Genomic DNA, 21,559 nt, shown 5'->3' on the forward strand with positions numbered 1-21,559 from the left:
ATCCATTGCCCCGAGAGGGCAGTGCAGGGAAAAACCAGGGCCAGGGCAGGCAGAGCCACACCACTAGCAACAGTGCGGGAAGGAGCTGCCCCAACACCCACCCCCTCTGCCCCTCACTGAGGTGCAGGGGCTCTTCCACAGCGATGGCACAGTCTCAAGTTGAGAAAAGGTCAGAACAGCGCATGCTGCCCCTTCCCCAAACACCTGCAAGGCCCCCATGCCTCTGGGTGGCAAAGGATGGGGCAGACAAAGCCTGATGCGTTTTTTTTTGGCAAGGACACAACTCCCCCAGCACAAAGGGCACTGCCCTGAGCAGGGAGAGGCATCGTGATTGCAATACGATGCAGACGGATGCAACATCCATCTGGATGCTCCCAAATCCTTCCAAGAAACAGCCTGGGTTTGTTCTAGAGACCCACTGGGAGAGATGCATCTCCTGGTCTCCCTGCTGTCCCCGTGGCAGCCGTTTGCCCCCTCACCCCTCCGGTTCAGGTTGCTGCTGCCAATTACACTCTTTTGGCATGATCAGGAGCTGTGTAGGCTGGAGCTGGTGAACAAACCCAAGCGTGCTCATTTCAGCCACCCTGGAAGCAGAGGAGAACGGGAGGTGGGAGAGCGTGGACTTCCCAAATGGAAAAATACAGAATCAGCCATGGAGAGGGCAGTACTTGGGAAAGACAGGAGAGTTCAGCCTTCTGGGTCCAACTAATGCCAGCCACAAGCATGCTCCTCTTGAGTCCCTCACCAGGAGGGAACAGAAGTGATGAAGAAAAAACAATGTGACTGCTCCTGGCCGCAAGCAGAGAAAGGGAAGTTCCTGCCTGAGCCAAGGAGGGAGGTGAGACCTCCCTGCCCACACAGGTGGCCAGGGAGAGGGTCTGGCTATTCAGCCCATGCCCCAGCCCCAGCTCCCTTCCACCCAGAGGTCAAGTCTCACACAGGCTGTGCCTGCTCCAGTTCCTGAATGCCAGAGGAGCCATTGCAGCAGCTTCCACTTGCAAACAAAAGGCACGAGACACTCCAAGCCAGAGGGAGGAACTGGGAAGGGAGCATCCATCCCCAGCCAGGCTCAGAAACCTGCATGTGAGTTTGCTGTCAGTGGAAGCAGAGAGGAAAAATGCAGAAAGTGGCATACAGTGCCAGGGAACCCCCCTGGGGCTGGAGCAAAGGACACTGCAGTTGTAACAGGAATGTGGCCAGGCTGGGACCGTCGGTCCCCACCAGCCACATACCCAGCACTGGAGAAAAATGCACAACTACACCCTGCTCCTTGAGTATGAAGGACAAGGAGCCTTTCTGCTTCAAACACAGCTTCCTGGGAAAGCTGGGTGCCCCAAGGGAAAGGGAAATGCTGAAAGACACACTATTTACACCACTTTACCTGTTTGCCTTTTACAATGTGCTTGGGCACAGGCACTTTAATTTCCAGGTCGCTGTAGTCTTGGGACCAGGCGTAATTCTCTCGCACAGCTCCGTTGTAGCTGTCGGGGTTTGTCTGGAACTGCTCCTGTCTCCTGGAGGGGAAGAGAGGGGTGACATGCTAGGTGTCAGAAAGGACAGAGCCTAGAGAGAGCGGGAAACCTGAAAGCAGGATACAAGATGCAGAAAGGGAGGGCAGAGCCTCTTCTTGGCCATCCTGTGAGCATCTCTAATGCTTCAGACTGATGCCCAGTCCCTCCCTCATTGCTGGCCCTATCTAGGAAGGGAGAAGGTTCAGGCCAGCAGCCCAGGACCCAGTGGGAGCCCTCTCCCCAGTGTGCCACAGTGGAAGTCAGGCTGCTAGTGGGACAGCTGGTGAGACACATGATAATTTGGCTGCCCAAAGGTGCAGAGCTGGTCCTGGGTGGCTTGGAGCACCTTCCTGGCTAATTCTGCATGAGCATAGATCTCCTCTTCCTCTCCACTTCTCTGCTGCATCCACTGCACCCCTTGCAGCTGGTGCAGGGGATACCATCACGTGCTGGAAGGTGTGCGCTGTCTCCTGAGCCACTGCCATGGCTGCAGAGGTGGTGGCCCATCACTGCAACCTAGGTTCACCAAGAAAAAACAGAGCTGGTTGTCCTCCTCCTGCTTTTAGTGTGTTTGGGAAAGTCACCAGCTGCTGTGACCAGGGCAGTTGCTGACAGAGGTGATGGAGCTGAGCAGCTGGATGCCTGAAGAGCCAGCACAGCATGGCACGGCACTGGAAGGAGGCAACTGGACAAGCAGATCACAAGCAACAACTTGAGCAAAACGCTGCCACTTCCAGCTGCAGAAATCTCAGGAGATGGATGAGGCAGAGGTTCTGGGGGTAGGATGGGGTTTATCAGATCAATAGCAATAATCAATACAGCATTTCCAGCCAAGAAAGGAGATCTCCATCACACCCATGTCCCTTTAAACTGCTGGCAGGCTCAGGATCTATTCCATTGAAACTCTTGGAGAGGGCTTTCAAATAAAATAAAATATTTTCTAAAGATAGCTGTGGTGCTAACAAAAGGCAGAGTTATTTTAAAATGTTTTGATACGCACCTAGGCTTCAATCTGGAGCTGTATAAACATGGGGCTGCAGCAAGTTACATAAGGGGGGGGGCCGGTGACAAGTGGCACCAGGGTGCAACTGGCCCCAGGGACTGCATCTTTCCACGCCCCGCTGCCTTCCTGACACCCCCACACCGAGGGACCCTCGCCAGCACTGAGTGGGGGTGGCTTCCAGCAGTGCGGCGCCCTGAGGATTATGTAAGATCCATCGATTTTAATTAAATTAGGCTCTAAGACGGTTGGAGTGTGTTGCTAGAAGAAGCTGTGTGCACATCATCCCCAATTTTTTTTCCTGATGGTTCCACGGAGTGCACCGAGGGTTCTGCCTGCCCTATCCCAATGACCCGTGCCCCGGGTTGTTTTGATCCGGTTCGGGGCCCCGCAGGCAGCACGGGGCCAGGCAGTGACCATGGGCTCAGCCTCAGGCCAGCGATTTCGGGGGGGGGGGGCGGGGGCGGGGGGCACCGCATCACTTTTTTTGGGCATCTTGGCCTTGCCTGGCAGTCGCCCATTGGGTGCCCATTGCCATGGAAACGGGGTTGGCATGGCAGCACCGAACCGCGCTGGCGCGGGCTGGCTCCAGCTGTCAGCTCCCAACCGCCCCCGGGATGTAGGAGTCGAACAGGCTGGAGGGCGAGGGGGATCGGTGGGCCACCCCGGCTCTGCGGGGCCCCGCTCGCTCCGCGGGAAGCAAATGCGTCCCTGAGCCAGCCCAGCAGTGGCACCTGGCCCCGCTCTTGGGGCACAACTGTTCCAGAGACCACCTTGCACAAGCCCCTGACGGACCCCAGGGATGTTTCTCTCCCAGGTCAGGATCCATGCACTGCCCGGGGCAGCAGGACGTGTCCCTGCGTGCAGGGTCTGCCTGGGCACAGTGCAGGTCCACAGGGCTCCTGTCCTCCGCCCCAGCTCCCCTGGGCTGGAGCAAGTGTGTATGTGGCCATGCAGCGAACCAGAAAATAAACCTGACTGGGTTTTAAAACCAGCTGGGTTTTTTCCTCCTAAGAGAGCGTTTCCTTCTAAGCAGCACGGGCCCCTATGTGGTCCTCTGTGACCTTCAGGGGCAGCTCTGTGTGGGGGTTTTCTGACAACCCACAGTCCTTCCTGCAGCATCCTTCAGTTCGACTGTATCCTCCTTCCATGAAAAGCCCCGTTTTCAGGCTCAGTGGTCGCACCAGCTGAGGCAGAGCTCACCATGCTCCTTCCAAACCTGCCAGTGACACACCAGAGGGAAGCTCAGCTGGGAGTTGCCATCCCACGCATGGGTGACTCTGCGATTGAGCAAAGAACCAGACAAGAACCAGCAAATGGCTATTTACTTCCACACCCGTCCCCTCCTGGCCTTCCTCGGGAAAACCGCAAAGGCTAAAGGAGGAGGCAGCAAGCCTGTGCCCAGCCAAGGCTTGTTAGAGCATCAATGATGGGAGAAAACCCATCAGTGCAAGGGCAAGTGTGCGTAAGATGCCAGCTGCAAAAGTCTCATGGCCACAGCACAGGTAAGTATGATCCAGGGGCAGCTGCTTGCTGCCACAAAGCCACCACATCTGTCCTTGATGCATCTCCCCTTCCTCAGGAGGAAAGTTCTGGGACTGAGCAGACCCTGGCCAGTTGCATCCTGGATGTTTTATCCCTCCTGAGAGCTCGCCGAGCATGATTTCATTGCCCCGTGAGGGCATGACTAGTTTCACGGCAGCCCTGGGAAAAGTCAGTGTTAATTGGGTTACTTGCACATGGAAACTGAGGCAAGACGTGCACTACAATGACTCTGTCAAACTTCTCTTTGCATGGCACCGCTACTGAACAAGCAACAGCAGTCTTCTTCCCCCGTCCTCGCTCCCCCCTTGCCATAACTAGAGCAGTGCACTGGGTGACAGAGGGACGTTTCACAGCCTTCTCTGCTGTGTCCCCACGCACAGCTTGCTGGGACAAGCTCAGCCTCGCTGCCTCGCCCTCCCTGCCTGGCTGGGCAACACATGCACCAGTCAACCCATCCCCATGCGCAGCCAACTTTCTGCGGGGAAGTTTACCCTTGTCTAAACCTCCCCCCAGCTGTGGCTGCTTGTCCCAGGGGTGCAGGGACCACTGCCATCACTTCTCTGCTGCCCTCCTCCCTAAGAGCTAGCCCAAACACCTCCAGCTCCTCCTGCAAGTCATCACCACTGATCCCTGCTCCAGCTCTGCTCCTAATGTTCAAAATCCTCAGATGTGAAACTAACGTGAAACTTTGTGCCCCAGAACAGGATCACAGGGGAAACTCATGAAGGCCTCTTTAAATTCCCCTGCAAGTTTAACTGCCTGCTCTTGAGCAAATGAAGATTCAGGGTGGCGAATACAGGCCTCAGCCTCATTAGGTGCCTCTGACAAACTGCTGACAGCCCTACCATCTCCTGGAGCAACACTTCCTTTCCTGGAGGTTTTCCAGCCAGATCCTTGCCCGGTCCAATTGTGCTTAGCACACGCCACCCTTCACGCTGGCGGCACTCAAGAAATTGGACCCAGCTCCACAGTTGGGAGGCAGCTTCCCTTGCCATCCGCAGGAGGCAGCCCCAGCTCACGCCACGCCAGAGGTGGCTCTCCTGGCCAAAGCTGTCCCCTCCTGCCGCTTCAACAGCACCACCGTGCAGTGGGCGAGAGAATTTCCTGCCCGAGCACTACTGCCAGGAGACATCCCTGTCCACAGACCCACCAGGCAAAGATCGAGGCTGGATCCAGAGTGCAGTGTGGGTTGGAGAACAATGCTGCCAGCAGCCTGGCAATGGCATAGCTGCTCCCGGTGTGATGGTCAGCTCGCCAGGGTGCTGCACCACCCGCCAGGCTGGGGCAGGTGGTGGCAAGGCTGAGGAGAGGGAGGGTGAAGAAGCATCAGCTTTTAAAACCAAGGGTTTGGCACCGTGTGCACTTGGCTGCCGGGTGGTGGGGATGGTGTGGGTGGGTCTGTGTGTTCTGTCTTGTTCTATTTTTGCTCGCAATGTGTCATTTTGGGGGAGGTGAAACCTTTAACAATGCACCGTCGAGAAGCAGCCGATATGTTTTCCACTCCTAGGAGCTGCACTGCACGGCTGCGCTGTCACCAGTACCAGAGCTGCTCCCCTCGCACAGGGTCAGACCCTTAACGGTAGCAAGAGGGGACTGGGACCTGATGAGAGGTGGTGGTGTCACCAGGAGGTGCTGCTTGAGCAAGGCTTGCCAAGGCAGAGTTGTCTCTGGTGTGCAGGCTGGATGCCCGATGGTTGAGCCACACACTGGGCCCCATTTACCAATTTCTGGGTATTTCTTATTCCGGGATTTCCAGTTCCGTGGGCTGGTGATGCACGATGAGCTGAGTGACGCGGAAACAGCGACAGAGCAATCCCCTCCTCTGCGGACACTTGGCTGAATGCATTTCCATCCTCAGAGCACAACAGTTCCAGCACCAGCTCTGGAAAAGCGCCAGACGCAAACCAAGAGCAGGAACCAAACACAGAAGGATTTGGTGTAATGTTTTACACGAGGAGAAGCAGGGCAGCTCACCGGGTTCCTTTTTACTGAGGATTTTTGGTGCAAGAATGCAAAAGCTGAGGAACAGATACAGCAGCATGGGCACAGTTGTCCTTCAGCCTGATGCTGCTGAGAAGGCGCAGAGGTGGGCAAGCGTCATGGGAAGGAGTTCATATGGGCCTAATCCCAATGGACTTTTTTTTCTCCTCCGTAAAAAGAAGAAAAGAAAAAAGTCCCAAGGATTTTCAGAACTTCTTAAGAAAACTGATCCTCTTAGCCTGGAGCATCTCAGCTTTCTGATGCAGGATCCCTGCCCCCTCAGGAAGCAGGCTGATGGAAGTCCAGGATACCTGGGTTTTGCAGAGGCAGGTATGCCGACCTGATGGCTCAGTGTCCACCACCACCAGGACCGAGGACACACCTCAGCCAGTGCTGGTTCTCTGGCTGAGCAGACCGCTGAGCTCAGGGTGGGAGTCTGTAACTTGCTGGCACCACCACTGCCGAGGGCCAGTACAGCACACACCCTCCAGTCACTTGGCATTCAAAGAATGCTTCCTCTGGGGCTGGCACTGCTGTTTGCTTTTAGTCAAGGTGAATTATTTAGGCAGCTTTAAGGAAAATGTGTCAAGCCAGTTAAGTGATGCAGATGTGGAGGTGGGTGGAGAAAAGAAACAACCGGGACAGCCGAGGCTGGGCAAGCGAGGCTGGCTGAGGCTGAAGAGGATAATGTGGGGAGAAAGCTGGGCTGGCATGGCGAGGCAACGAACCCAGCACACACAGAAATGGAGACCTAGACTCCGCTGCCTTCTGCAAAGCTGCTCCTGAAGGAGGTATTTATAACAATCCTACCCTGCCTGCGCTCTGCCATCAACAACACATCCCATTGGGTCCCACAAGCACATCCCAACCACAAAAGAAAGCCTCTACCCTCCACAAGACCTTCCTCCTTTTAGAGTGGGGAAAACAGAGGGAGAATGGTGTTGTACCAAGTCACCCTGCCAGCAAACAGCTGAGAAAAAACACCCCAGCTCTGTATTTTAACCACTGTCAGAGGTCCTGTCCAACACATGAAACCTTCTTCAAGCTCAAGAGGTTGCCAAGAATGGAAAGATCTCATTAAGTAATAATGAAGTTCTGAGCAAGTAGGAAAAGAGAAAATCAGGCACAACGTGTCTGCGTGCCTAACCCAAATAAGCGTGCAGCAAGCGAGGCCTTCCAGGGAGATGCACTGCATGCCGTCAGTCCAGCCCGCATTTATTGCAATGATCAGACATTTGGATCAAGGCTGTTGCTCCGTGACAGGAGCCTAGAGCGAGTGGCGTCCATCAACATAATTAATCCCACGTCCCTGGCTCTGCAATGACTCAAGGAAGCACTGGCAAATTCAGGAAGAGAAGCTGCTGCTGACATGAAGCATGTGCCTTGGGCAGGCTGCTGCGCTGCAAGTCACCCAGCACCTCAACAGGGCGGGAGCCAAGGGCTTTTCCCCTCTGACTGGGATGGAAACACCTGCCCTGGGGTGGGTTTCTCCAAGCCAGATGCCTCTGGCAGCTCCTAGTGCCAGCACTAGCAGGACCCGAGGTGTGGTGGAAGAAAGGCCCTACCTCCTGCACATCATGGTCCCGCTGTCTCTCCCTCAACCAAGGCGGCAGCAGATCTTGTAGCTCACAGCCAGCGTTGCTTGGCTCAGAGCATCTTGCTAGGCTTCCCAGCAAGTGGGGAGGATGATGTAGAGGAGGATGAGAGGAGTGTTCGCAGTCTGTCCCCCTGAAACCACTGCAATATGCTCAGCTTGGCTGCTGCAAGTAGCACAGGGTTGCTGGGAAGCCGCACTGTGCCAGCTGCCACTGCCCTCCTGCCCGGGCAGCAGTTGGGTCACCCACCCAGGCTCCTGCTCCCATCAGATGGCTGGCAGCCTCCAGGCCCTCACATGATCACAAATCCCCTCTCCCTCCTGGGGAAGCACCCTGGACCACACCTGCATCCAGCCTTCCCAGCGCTAATAGGGCTGCACACAGCCGGTGGAAATCATCGTGGGAGAAGCAAGTCAAAGACCAGCCAAGGTGGGCACGCAGCAGGCAATGGCACAGTCCTCTCCACATTGCTATGTAAAGGCCACATTTGCCTGCCAGCACCAACACACACACTGGAATACAGATTTCCAGAGCTCCTGGCTCCTAGTCCCCTGCTTGCCAGCATGACCAGATGAAAACTCAAAGCCACCTTGAGCCACAGGATGGTCTGTGCACCCTGAACAGCTTCTGTAAAGCCCCAGCTTGAGCTGGATTACAGCCAGAGCTACAAACCCGCAGCTTTTAAGATGAATCTGAAGAGGGTCAAACGTGCCCTCTGCTCCTCAAGGGTCCCAATATGGGTGCAGGAGCAGCTGAGCAACAGGTACGGAAGCAAAAGTGTAACCTCTTCAGAAAGCTGCGTTTCCAAAGCTGCAGGGATTGCATGTGTAGAAAATGCCAAGGTTTGTGCTCCTTCTGCAAGCACCCTGCCAAGAAGCCTCCCCCCCACCTCGATTTGACATCTTTTGGCATGAAAACATCAGGCCCGTTGCCCTTTGTGTCTCTTGGTTTTGCCCAAGCAGTGCTGAGGCAAGAAGCAATGCTTACTGTGGGCTCTCCTGCACCTTCGGTGAGGTCCTGGAGGCACCCAGTATTTCATAAAGGCTCCCTCTGTACAGAACACAGGTCTCTGGCAAAGCATTAAGTAATCTGAATACCAAACCCTTCCCTATTAAAAGTCAATTCACACCCACAGTCAACAAGCCCCAGGATCCACTCGGATCTACTCTGATGCTCTCTGGCTGTCAGCACACTCCAGCTCTGAGTGCAGCAGTGGCCCAGGGTGTGTTCCAGGGCCCTCCCAAGCCTCAGTGTTTCTTCCAGCCCATGTGTGTTTGGGTTGCTGGGGCAGAACACCCCAAATCCAGTTTTGGAAGGTCTCTTTCACCCCCAAAGTGGACAGAAATTCATCAGCGGTTCCCCAATGGCCCACTACCCTGTCTTCAGGGCTCCTGAGCACACACCTCCAAGGCTACAATGTGCAGCCTTTGTGGTCCTGCTCAAAAAAAAAAAAAAAAAGACAAAAAAATGGAAGCCAACACCCTCCCCCTCATCCCCAAAACTCAGGCATGGCCCAGTCAGGCTGCACGGCCCAGGCTCCAGCCTGTGGTGCCCACCGTCAGCTCTACAGAAGGTCTCTGCACCTTCAGGAAGCCTCATAGTTTCAACTCATCACCAGGATGGGACCAATGACCAAAACCAGAAGACATCAAGACACTTTCCCCCTTACCACATTGTATCATCAAGCCTGGATGATGCTTAGGGAGAAGTGGCCCAGGTTCCCCTGTACGAGGTGCCCAACACAACACCCACGCAAGACAAAGAAGCCTTTACTACTCACCCCAGCAGCCAAACAGTGAATCCCCCCAACCCACAGCAGCTAGAGTCCCACTAGTCCCAAGCACGGCACCAAGATGCTCTGCCCCTCTCCCTGCCAGGCAAGAGGCTTGCTCTTTTCCAAGCTCACACACTCTTCAGGGGAGCTTTTAGCCTTCCCTTTCAGTTTCTGAGTTATTTACGGAGCTGTTTGACAGAGCCAACTTACTGACATTAGGCAAGTTTAAATGCCACTGCCAGCTTACAGGAGAGCTTCAGAGCATCATCACCAGAGGGCTAGATCTCACTACTGCTGGGATATTTAGGTCAAGGACAGCAGGACACACTACTCTTCGGGAAAGTCCCCTGGGATCTTTATTGTTTGCACAGAGCTTATACAACCTTGGGTTTCAGAGGTCTCCTCTGAGAGACCTAAACACAGACAAACCAGGCTGGATCCAATTATGTCTCCCCTGAAAAAAGGGGATAAGGCCAAAGAAATCCAATGGGATTGAATTGTGGGAGCATAGGACAAGGTGGCCTCTCAGACCTTCACACCACTGACAGGACCTGGCCCAGTCTCTCCCAACACCTGATGGCACGACCACACTGTGCAGACCCGTGTGGTCATGCTAGTTTCCACATTAGGCCACTTCTTTTGGTGAACAACGTAAAACAAGCAAACAGATAATGCTTTTTTAAATAAGAATCAGGCACACACTGTCCCTCGGCCTCCAGCCCTGGGATTTTCTGCTTGTTAAGAGAAAAATTTATAGGTTTTAATTTAGTTATTTTTGGTCCCAGGACCTAATTTTGGAGCTCAGTACCTTGGCAGGGCAACCAAAGCCCTAAGCGATTCAGTGCATGACAGGGGAGCTGGCACTTTGCTGCTGATCTCAGCAACCCAACCGGAGGAGTCCGATTCCTCATGAAAGTGCTGGAAAATTGGACCCCAACCGATTCCTCATCAGCTGCAAAAGGCTCGTTACATTTGAGGGCTGCACCAGACAGAAGGCTGGGGGATCTCCTCCTCAGCTCAAGCATTTCAGCCCTTTGAAAATATGCTTCCTGAGCAGCTGAGCTTACACTGCTATGGGAGAAGGCTTACATATTAAAATAATTCTCCCAGTGGGAAGCCACGGCCTCTCTCCATTGCAAGAAGAGAAAGATTCTCCTTGGCAGGGAAGACTTAAAGTTTCCCTGCTTCCCTCGGTATAACCTGGACACGTCCTTCCTAGAAACCAAACGTGACAGCACTGCAAGTCCAGTGCTGCAGCTCCAAGAGCGAAGCAGCCTTTGCGTTACATGACGGGCTGAGGACACGCTGCCTTTCCTCGCTTGGGCATGTTGGAGGAGGGAGGTCTGGCCAACATGGAGCTTTTGAGCAGCAAGGCTTTTGTGAAGCTCATGTTACCAGCCAGAATGGGCTGGAGCTCCCACCTGGAAAGTTGGTCATCAGTGTTGGGGAGCACTGGGAGGGAAGGAAAAGGGTTCCCTGGCCCCACCAGAACAGCCCAGGAGCAAAGAAACAGGGTAGGAAGTGGAGAACCCTGATGGGTTCACACACACGCAGAGCATGGGGACAGCCCTCACCACCCCAACATCAGCAAGGAACAACAGAGGAGTTGTACTACCAGGAGGAGCATGAGGATGCTTAAGTGAGAAAAAAAGAAGCAAATGAGAACTCTTTAGCCTAAAAACAAGCTTAAAGGGGGAATGGACATCACAGGAAAACCCTACATAGGGTGAAGGCAAATGGGGAACCACTCACTGCCTCGCCACCTGCACAGATAAAAGCCGTATGCAGCAGTGCTGCACGATGGAGGACCTCCTGCAGGACACTGCCACAGAGACCCCCAGCATGTGAGGGCTGAAATTCAGAGACAAAAGGAAAAAGAAAAAAAATCTACCAGGACACACGAAAGACCAAGCACTCACTCTGGCTCAGAAAGCCACGGAGCTGCAGTTTGCTGGAGGCAGGGGTAAAACACAGAGGAAGTATCACCGCACACTCTTCTGTTCTTCTCCTCTTCCCCAAGCATCTGTCGTTGATGGAGACAGGATACAGGGCCAGATGGAGCTTGGCTGTACCAGGTCAGGCCGTTCTCTGGAGGTCTGTCTGGCTCTTGCTCACGATGGGCCTTGGCCATGTCAGGGGAATTCCCTGCGCACAGCCCCGGGTGCCTTGCAGCACCACTGCGCAGCTCACGCATGTGAAAGGAATCAGAACCAGGACAGACTCTGCCTTAAATATGGATCAGGATCGGCTCTGACTTTCTGGGTCAGGCTGGAAGAACAGCACAGACTGTGGTGAGCTCACCAGGAAGCCCACAGGGACACAGGTGAAAGAAACCAGTTTAACTGGCTCCTGGTCTGGATGGTCCCAGACAGAGCCTGCTGAACAGAAGCATCCACAGGCTCCCTTCCCTTCTACTGCCTCTTCTGGAAAATGCTTGAGAGGAGAAAGCTTGGGACAATGATGCCTCCGAGTCAAACAAAACTGGCCTCAAAGCCAGCAGCGTGCAGCAGTACCTCCTCTTCATAGCCCTGCTCCTCCGCCGTGAGTGACCAGCAGTGAAATTCCCCTCCATGGCACCCCAAGGAGAATGAAACCATGCCAGAAAGCCCATCCTGCAAGCACCTCGCAATGAAAAAAAAATAATCCATCTGGGCTTCCGGCAAAGCCAAGCCGTTGCTAAATGGAATTAGATTAACACAGGAGCCTCATGGAAATTTCCCAGAGCACTGCTGTGTCATCTCCGGGATGCTCCCCAGCACTCCCCACAAAGGGTTAACCCAAGACCCCACAGGCTCCAGGAATGGAAGCAGCAGCTCTCAGGAGAGGAGAGAGCTGGAGCATCAGAGAAGTCAGCTCACCAGATTAACACATTTCAGTTCAATTTTGCTTTGCCTCTCACTAGGGACAGTGAGTCGGAAAGTACACAAGTGATTTTTGTAGGTCACTGCTGAGCCCCGCCAGCCACCCACTTAAGGGGACAGTAGAGCAGCGAGCGGCCAGCTGGCCCATGGCAGAGCTCACTTGGACAGGGTGGTCAGGGCTCTGCTGGCCAGCAAGGGCCAGAACAGAGCGCAGACAGCACTGCTGCCTGTTTGTCCCCTTCCTCAGCACAACCGCACTACATGCACAGGGCAGGGGGAGTCTCTTCCCCAGGCCACACATGGCAAAAGACCTGCAGTCTCCTCCAAGGCCCGACCAAGGCAGTGGTGGAACTGTGAACAGCCCCCTTCTCACCACAGTCCCCTCCTACAGCCTCTTCTTCCCTCTCCACGCCAAAAGAGGTGAACAGTTAGGTCATGGAGACCCCAGGGTTTTGCTCTGCTCTGGCTCAGCAGCACGAGTCGCTGTGACAGGTCCCCCGGCAGCAGCCGCAAACCTTCCCCAGGGACGAGATGCTGTACGTCTTTTTCCGCCTGCATGGTGCTCTGTGTCGCGCTGGTTCTGTTTCAAGCCCTGGGTGTGCTGTGCACAGCAAGGCAGCCCAACCTGGAGCGTGCAGGTGCCACACCACCATGCCAGCCTGCTCCAACACGAGCTGTGGCCCTACACAGGTTGAGGAGCAGAGGGATCAGCAGCTGCCCCAACTCCCTGCTGCCTGGGGGGAGGCAGGAGCTGCGCGGGAGTCACCTGGGGGGGAACCATCATCTTTTTTGGGGAACCTTTCAATATCTGTCCACCCCCAAAGATCCTTCTCGGGGGGGACCTCACCTGTCTGACAATCAAATGCCCTGCTGCTCTTTCCAGCAGGTCACTCTCCCAAGGTCCAAGACGGTCTCAAAGATACAGCCCAGAGCTGCCCCATCCTGAGCAGGCCTGGCTGAAGCACCCAGGAGAGACACAAAGACTGGATGGAGAAATATATGAAGGTGAGACATTCACCATCATGCACAGGCTTCCAGAGCTGCTGCTACTAACCTCCTGCCGCCATCTCCTGCCTGCACACAGAGTAACCCCTGGGATGGGGCTCACGGGACAAGGTGAGGAAAGCCTTCCCCCCAGTTCATACTCAATGAAAGAAAGCAGAGGGAAGCCAGGAACCAGAGTCAGGAAGCACAAGCCAAGCGCACAGGCTGGGCTGCGCAGTGCCACACGTGGGCTGCCGGGCTCTATTTTAAATGCTTTGTGGCAAATATATGCAGGATGAAATCCAAGCTGGGGGAAGGGGAGGGTGCTGGGCAGCGGAGGTGTTCAAAATTAGGAGCTGAGCTCAGGCGAGGATGGCTTCTGGGAGCAGATGGGGAAAAAGCCAGAGCTGGGGCCTGCGCGAGCTGTGCAGCTGCAACACCAACCCCAGCCATGCACTCCAGGGATGAACAGCCCCATGGCGGGGGGAGGGGGGCAAGGGGGCCAAGTGCCCCTCTGCCCTCCCGGTGAGGTGGGGAAAGCAGGAGAGCCACAACAGCTGGGGCAGGATGGTGAGGACACCCAGGGCAGCTGCAAGCCAAGCTGAGGAGCCGGCTTCTTCAGCGGCATGGAGACCTCTGGTTCCCCTCAGCACAGCTCCTGGCACATGGGTCACCCAAAAGATACCTCAGTCCTCAGCGTGTTTACAGGGCAGCCTTCCTAGTGAAGAGGAACTGCATCACCTGCCTTTCACAGGCAGGTAAGGTGAGGGACTCAGGGAGACCTGGCCAAGACGCTGGCAGAACACAGAACTGAGCTCTGCTACCCTCCTCACTCGTGGGCAAGCCTCTGCATCTGCAAAGCTGGCTCGATTCTGCTCTCCGCTTCCGGATCGACCTCGAAAAAGCCGCTGCCATCTCACAGCGCTTCGCAAGATGCACACGAACAACCTCAGCATCCGGGTGCGCAGCAAGGCTCTGATGGGAGTTGGCAGATCTGGGATGGTACCTGCCCTACATTTATGGAGCAGTCAGGTTGACAGAATGAGCGAGTTTTTATATAGATTTTGGTGGCAGCGGTTTTCTTCACTGGCGGCAGGGGAAATGAAGGGAGATGGACAATATTTTCGTTTAAGCTCCTTTCTGCATTCTTGCTGCCAGAGTTGCGCATTATTCATGCGCCCCTTGTAACCAGGCTGGTGGCTCTGGGTTTTGCTCAGAAGGGGCTGTGCGGAATTAAGCAGCCGGTTAAATTATTAACAGTCTGTCGAGGGGTGCCCAGGACACCCGTTCCTGGTCCCCGCTGCCTTTCGGGGGGCTCCAGTGCCCCCCAGAGGCACCGAAACCAACTGCAGCCGTCTGACAAACCTGCCGGCTGCTCTGCCCTACTTAGAGCCCGCAGACACGCGGTACTTCTGGCCTGGAAACCACTGGGCTGGGAAGCCGCGCTGGACGGGTCCTCCTGCTCCAGGTCTCACGCACCACGCACCCAAACTGGGCAGGCACCAAGGGCGCTGCAAGTGTTGTACCCCACCAGCGTGTCTGGGGCAGCAGGAACAGGCGCAGGCAGGAAGAGGAAAGGGAGAAAAGCCTGTCAGGCAGGGCAGAAGCCACAGGGGCACTTGTATTCAGCTGAAGGCACCTTCTTTTCATGGCTAGACTGGTGGGAAAGCTGCCACACAGGCCTCTGTGTTCAATGCCACATCTGTACCTGCAAAACAGCATCCAAGTGTCTGAAGTCTGTCAGGGGCCACTCTCCAGCTGTGTCATGACAAATACCCAAAGAGGTGGAAGAAGCAAAGGCACGGGCTTAGCTTTTGCTGGGCTCTCTCCACCCACAGCAGACACCATGCCCATCAGCTCCAACACACTCGCTGTCAGACACATCCTGCTCCTGCACTTGCCCTCAGCTTCCTTCCTAACCCCTCTACTTTCCTTCCCACAGCCTTGACATCTGTTTTCAGGCAGCTAAATACCACTCACAACAGCTGCTGCCCCCACAACAAAAGGCTCCAGTCAAAATTTCATGTGGCAGAATGCAACAAATGCAGACTGCAAGGGCGCACAAGCAGCCAGTGCTCAGGCCATCCCCAGCTCCCTCCTGCTCATGGCTTCCTGGGGCAGGAGGGCGCAAGTCTCTCCTCTCCTTTCTGTTGAGGTTAAAGTTGGGCTGGAAACACGGGCCAGCACCATGACCGTGCAGCCTGGCTGCAGAGACCTGCCTGCTCTAACAGGGCTTTTTTTGGCTCGTTAGTTTTGTGCTGGGAGACGTGTCAGACTGACAGCACCAGCGACAATCTTTCTTTCACAGGACAGCTCGAGCACAGGCAGCAGAACATGGCTTTTCAGGTGATTTCATTTTTGGCTTCTGGCTTCTTTTTATCCTGTGGGATGTGTGTCAGACTGATTGAGTTAAGCACAAGTCCTCCTCCTCCCCACTGGATCAAGTTACTTGGCAGGTACTTTGCCAGTCGCAGCTGGTACCCCTCCCTAGCCCCCAGATGGCTGCCACACTCAGGCCTTCTCTACCACTGCCTTGAGCCGAGGCTGCAGGCTCTGTCCATGCCACAGTCCTGCCACTTATCGTTCCTTGTGCCCAAGATTTTGGTCCTCAGACCATCCCTTCCACATGCCAGGGGCTGACAGCCAGAGGTCTGGGTCCAAACCCTCTCTGCCTCTCAGGGGCATCAGCCATCCCAGTCCTGGAAAGGACCTGGGGCTCTCCCAAAAGCCTGCTTCCCTCCAGCAGCTTGCTCTCACTGCTGTTTAAAACTGGCCCAGAGGACCAGGATCACTGGCCCAAGCTTTCCTCCTCCCCAGGCGCCAGTAGGACAGCGGGGATGGACTGCAGTGAAACCCCACGTACGGCATGGAAATCAGCAGTGAGCAGATGGGGGGGGGTGCAGCAATTGCACGGGGTTCTGACCACGAGAGACAGCAGGGAAGGAAGGAGACGGCGGTCTGCCATGGCCTGCTCACAGCATCACTCCTGCGGGAGAGGCAAAGCACTGACTCAGGCAGCAAGGCAACAAAAGAGCTTGAAACAAAATGCATGTGAGGCCCTGAGCAGGGGCCAGGCAGCTTTGCCTCAGCTCAGGGATCAAGGTGACACTCAGAGAAGGATAAGTGAACCCGGCACAGGAACCTGCGCTCAGGTCAGTGGTTCATAAAGGCCATGCCAGCCTGCTGGAGCTCACCTCCCACTGCTCAGCAGAACCGAGCTGGAAGAGTCACAGATACCCTGCAAGCACTTTGAAACAAGGACATTTTTGTAAAACCCAAGGCTGCTTGAAAATGACCGAGTCTGGCAAAAGAACACAGCTAAAGAGAAAACTCTACAGCACTTGACTGATCTTCAGTCAGCCCCACTCTGAACAAAGGGTTGGGCCACAGACCTCCAGGTCTCTGAACGCATTTTTTTGCTGCGTGTATTTGATGCCACAAATGGCCTCAGTGCCCACCATGCAGCGAGGCCTGCCTGCACCAACTCACAGGTATTCCAGGTATCTGTGCCAGCTCCTAGCCAGCTGCCAGGATGCCTCACAGCACACCAGAGCAGTCAGACACCAAACTTCCATGAGAAAAGGGTTACCAGAAGGTGCCAGGGTTTCCCAGAGCTGTGACAGACAGGACCATCAGCCCAGCTGCCCTATGGCGAAGGCCAGAAAAGGGACGCTGGGATGCTGCTCACGGTAGCCAGCACAAAGAGAAGCCATGTGGACCAGCCCAGCTCTGCCAGGCTCTGTACAGGGAGGTGCCACCTTCCCTGCTCAGTGGTGGGGGAGACATCAAACCACCCATAGAAGGACAAACCTCTGCCCTGCAATGGGGAATTACACAATGCCTCTGGCCACAGGAACCTACAATGGAAATCCTCACAGCCGCCCAAAGGGCCAAATGCCTGCAGGGGAGGGCCACCCCACCCCCCACCCACCCCCCGAAAAGGGCTGTACAGAAGGACAGTGAACAACACCTCCATGTTTCTGCCCTCCCCCGCCAGGAGCATGAAGAAAGTAAGAGACCCTTACGTGGGCAGTTCTGCTGGCCGGGGCTCTGCTGCGGCAGCAGCCCCCGGGGGCTCCACTGACACAGGACTGGGGGCTGTGTCCTGGGCTATCGATGATTCCTGTGTCCCCGCAGCTCCCCCGCCATCCAGTGCTGGGACATGCTCTGCTGTTGTCTCTACCTCAACCTCCTGAGCTGCAGGGTACAGTTTCACCCTCTCAGCAGCTTCCTCCTCCTCTTCCTTCTTCCTCAGTTTTGCCTCCAGTTCTCGGCGCCTCTTCTCATCATCCTGCCAGGCCATCCGCTCAAAGACTTTGAATGCCTGAAAGAAAAAACAAACAAAGCAGGTCATCAAGTTGCCAAGCTCTGCCTGAGAGGCTAGGAGAGAAGGAGAGAAGCATCGCACACTTGGGGCACTTATTCCTCCTGTCCCTCCCTCTCTGGACATCAGCCCACCCCCCACTCCCTACACCAAGTTGTTCAGTCATCAACAAAACCAGCTGGCAACTATTTCAAAAGTCACATGGCCACATTAAACACACCTCAAGGGAAAGCCCCAGCTCCTGGGAGCCCTTTTGAAATAATTTCTTGGGTCATGTTCCGGCAGCTGAGCTCACATCAGGCTTGAAAGAGGGCTGCTTACTCCAGGGAAAAGGAAAGCAATGAGCTCCAACTCCTGGCAGGGAAGGGGGCTCCAAGGGAACTGTTGTCCCTCCAGCCTCCTCTCACTCTGAGTTCCAGCGCTCACCAAGGGGTCATTTGCAAGCTTGGACCGAACCTCTGACGTGCAAACAGGATGAGCTGCCCCAGGAGAAGCTGGAGGACAGCTTCGTGGGTGCTAGCTGAGCCTGAATGGAGCAAAGCGATCTTGTGGGGCTTCAAGCCAGAACTGACTGATTCAGGCCAAAAACATGCACTGGCTCAGAGAAAAGCCATCTCTCCTCAATCCCAGAGGTGGGGCAGGGAAGAAGGTGGCTGCCCAAGCCAGCAGCAGCAGGAGAAGATGTAATCCCACCCTGCAGTTTGTTTCTAGCCCTGCCTGTCTAGCACAGGTTAAGAGTTAAACCTGCAGCTGTAGGATGCAGCTGAGGGAGGCACGGCGATCCAGACCCATGTGTGCTCCTTGGAAGAGCTGAAGCTCCTCTCACCCAAGCACCAGGCCATTTGTCACTGTAAACACACTCTGGAAAGTGAGCAAGTGTCAAACACAGCCCTCCTTTTGCTTCCCAGGAATATTCGGGAGTCAGCTTCAGTGCTTCCCGCAGGAGACTGACACTAGGCTGTGCACCCAGCCCACAGCACCACTTAATTCCAGTCTTCCTCTGGGTACAGGAGGTGCAAGACAAAGGGACACAGTGCTGGGAGGGCTCCTGCTGGTGCAGCTGCAGTGGGACAGGAGCAGCTTTATCTCAGTGCTTGCTCACACCCCTCACCCCAGGCTTCTTCCCCACACAGAGACCAGCACATGGGATGACACGGGAGAGGCAAGTGCCAGCCATCACCCCTGCTCCATTTGCTTCTTTTTTTGCAATCACTTTTACTCCATATGAAGCCACAGTGCCCATCCCTGGCTCCTTCTCCCCAGTGAAAGCCTGAGCTCAAGCCAGCCCCACGTGGATCATGCTGAACAGTGCCTCAAAACAGTGTCCTTCCCATGGGCTGCAGCCAAGACGGGAGGAGGAACAACTCTGTTCTGACCTGCCCCCACCCTCCAGGTCCCTGTGGCTGTAGCCGCAAGGTTGCCCTGGCCAACACCTTTCCAGGGAACAAATGCTGCGGCTGCAGCACTGTGCCTCCCTCCTTGTGCTTGGGCCCAAAATAGTTCCCAGGGAGGACATGAGAAATGTTTCCCATGATCACTGCCCCACTGTTGAGCGGTTTGGGCTCCACACTCTCCCCTCTGCAGCCTGAGACTCCCCTGGGCTCCCCACTCATCTGCAGAGCCCAGTGTGCTCCCATGGCAGGGACTAACCTGGGGCCATGGAGGCCAGGGGGTGACGAGGACCCCCTTGTGCCACAGACCACCACAAGGAGAGGGGCAGGAATCTCCCACCAGCCTGCCTGCATCATTCCCGGGGCCTGATGCACCTGGGAAGGAAAACACCTGGTCCGAGCAGATGAACACCCCAAATCCAGCATCACACCTAGTTTTATTAACGCATTTCCTCTCTGTCAATAAATATTAAGAACAGCTCAGAAAAGCCCTGAGTCAGAGACCTCCAGCGCTGCCCCAACACCAAGCCCAGCCCAGCTGGGTGGTGTAAACAGCAAGTCAGAGCTTTTACCACCTCTCACCCACAATCAAGGCGAGCCCAGTGCTAGCCACGAGCTCCTGCTGAGCAGAGCCCAATGCAGCTCCCTGCACGACTCCCAGGGCCCCACCACAAGACGAGCCTGGCCCTGTGCTGCCAGCAGTCGGTCTCAGGCTGTGAGAGATCTCTCACACCCCAGCTCTTGCCCTAAGTCTCACAGTCCCCGCCTGCTCCCGGGGCTGCTCAGCACCTTACACGAGGGATGCTTCCCATCCACGCACCCACCGTCCTGCCTCACCGGCCACAACACCTTACCCACCTCCTCCACCCCTCCGGGCAGGGTCGGTAACCCGGGGGCTGCTGTGCTGCCCGGTCCCAGCCCCACCTGCCCTGCCTGGCTCTGCACTGCAGCCGTCACAGCGTAGACCCGGCTGTCCCGCGGGCACACACCCGTCCAGCCCCGGGGGACACGGCCCGCGCGGCTCGGAGGGGACAGTACCGGCCACCGGGGCCTCCACCTCCCACCCGACAGGCAGCACGGCCCGGCCTCGTCACCTCCACAGCCTGCCGAGGCCCAGCGGCCCCGGGAGGCCCTCAGGGCCGAGAGAGCGCAGCAGGCCCGCGCGGCCCGCCGATACCTGGAGGGTCATGGCCTGCGCCGCGCCGGGCGGGAAGCCCAGGCGGTCCCCGGGCCGCAGGAGGAGGCGGTAGAAGTCGGTTTTGCGGTAGAGGAAGCCGAAGAGGACGCGTAGAAACTCCTCCACGTTCCCGACGTGCTGCAGGATTCCCAGCAGCGCCTGGTCGTACATGTCGGTGAGCGCGGCCGCGGCCTCCATAGCGGCTCCGGGCCCGCTGTCACGGCAACCGCGCCCGGCCGCGCTTCCGGTCCGCCCGCGCCCTACCCCGCGCTTCCGGTCCCGCACTTCCGGTTCGGCCCGCTCGGAACTCGCCCCGCACCGCGACGTTCCGGACGCCCGGGCCCCCCGGCCCTCTCTCTGGGGTTCCCCGGGGGTCCCCAGCCCCCTTAAAGCGGCAGTGGGACCCCCAGTGGCACCGGTGGGGCCCCGCATCCTCCTCCAGTACCCGGGGGACACCCGGTAGCCCCCAGGCCCCCCCACATCACCTCAACGCCCAGAGGATCCCCCGAGCCTGTGGCACCGGTGGGCACTCTGCTGTGCTGCAGTGCCCCGGGGACCCCCAGCCCCCCAGGGTGGCAGTGGGACCCCAGCCCCACTGTGGCACCTAGTGCCCACCCACCCCAGCCCCACTGCAGCCAGCCGGGGGGGCTACACGGCCACTTCTCAGCCTCACCCTGGCTGGTCCTGGCACAGGGTCCCCATAGGGCACAGCACCCTGCCCCCCATGGGGCAATAGCACCCCGCCACTCCATGAGTCCTGGGGGGCCCTGGCAGCAGGTTTGCCTCCACGGCCGCCCCCACAAAGGGAACCCCAGCTTCACATCCAGCCTGGTGGCACAGGCTGCCATCCCTCTGGGGGTGCAGGGGTCCTGGCCCCCAGGAGCGTGAGGGTGCCCCGTGGTGGGGGGAAAGCACCCCCTTGTCCCTCCTCCCGAGATCAGGGGTGCGATGGGGTCCCTCGGACCCTCACAGGTGGACAGCCCCCTGGCTTGAGCCCCGCACCCTGGCACTGTCCCCGGTGTTCCCCTCACCCCACTGTCCCCCATCCGCCACAGCTCTTCCCCCTCTTTGGCCCCACGTCCCCACTTGCCCACATGTTCCCAGCCACCCCCTCCCCATTCCTGTGTCCCCAAGTCCCCTGTCATGGTCTGTTTGGATCTCTCAAATTTATAGGACTACACACACTGTAAATTAAGTTTTAATTTACAAGCTCATTAGGAAAGCGACAATGATGTGAACGAGGGCTCCATCCCCCTGCAGGGGCTGGTCTAACTCCTGCACTCACTATCTGGTCGCTTACATCACACACTTCTCACCTGCATGTTCTCGAATCCATAATTTGTGAGTCCTGCTCCTGTGAGGTGGGAGAAGGTGAAGGTGCCCATCCCTCCTCCTCTGCCCCAGCACGGTGTGTCCC

At 56.5% G+C, this 21,559-nt stretch overlaps 1 protein-coding gene across 1 annotated transcript in view; it reads right to left on the bottom strand.

Moving 5' to 3' along the window:
* Positions 1-20,417, bottom strand: part of NUDCD3 (NudC domain containing 3) — a 31,985-nt gene extending 11,568 nt beyond the window's left edge. Inside the window, exons 1-3 of the mRNA XM_013297870.3 lie at positions 20,143-20,417; positions 17,276-17,574; positions 1,382-1,514 (exon numbers count right to left, since the gene is read on the bottom strand). Coding sequence (XP_013153324.2) covers positions 1,382-1,514; positions 17,276-17,574; positions 20,143-20,340 — 630 coding nt within the window. The 5' untranslated portion in view covers positions 20,341-20,417. The remainder of the gene's footprint in view (positions 1-1,381; positions 1,515-17,275; positions 17,575-20,142) is intronic.
* Positions 20,418-21,559: the final 1,142 nt, after the last annotated feature.

This window comes from Falco peregrinus, chromosome 17 (assembly GCF_023634155.1).
Source record: "Falco peregrinus isolate bFalPer1 chromosome 17, bFalPer1.pri, whole genome shotgun sequence".
Taxonomy (NCBI): Eukaryota; Metazoa; Chordata; class Aves; order Falconiformes; family Falconidae; genus Falco; species Falco peregrinus.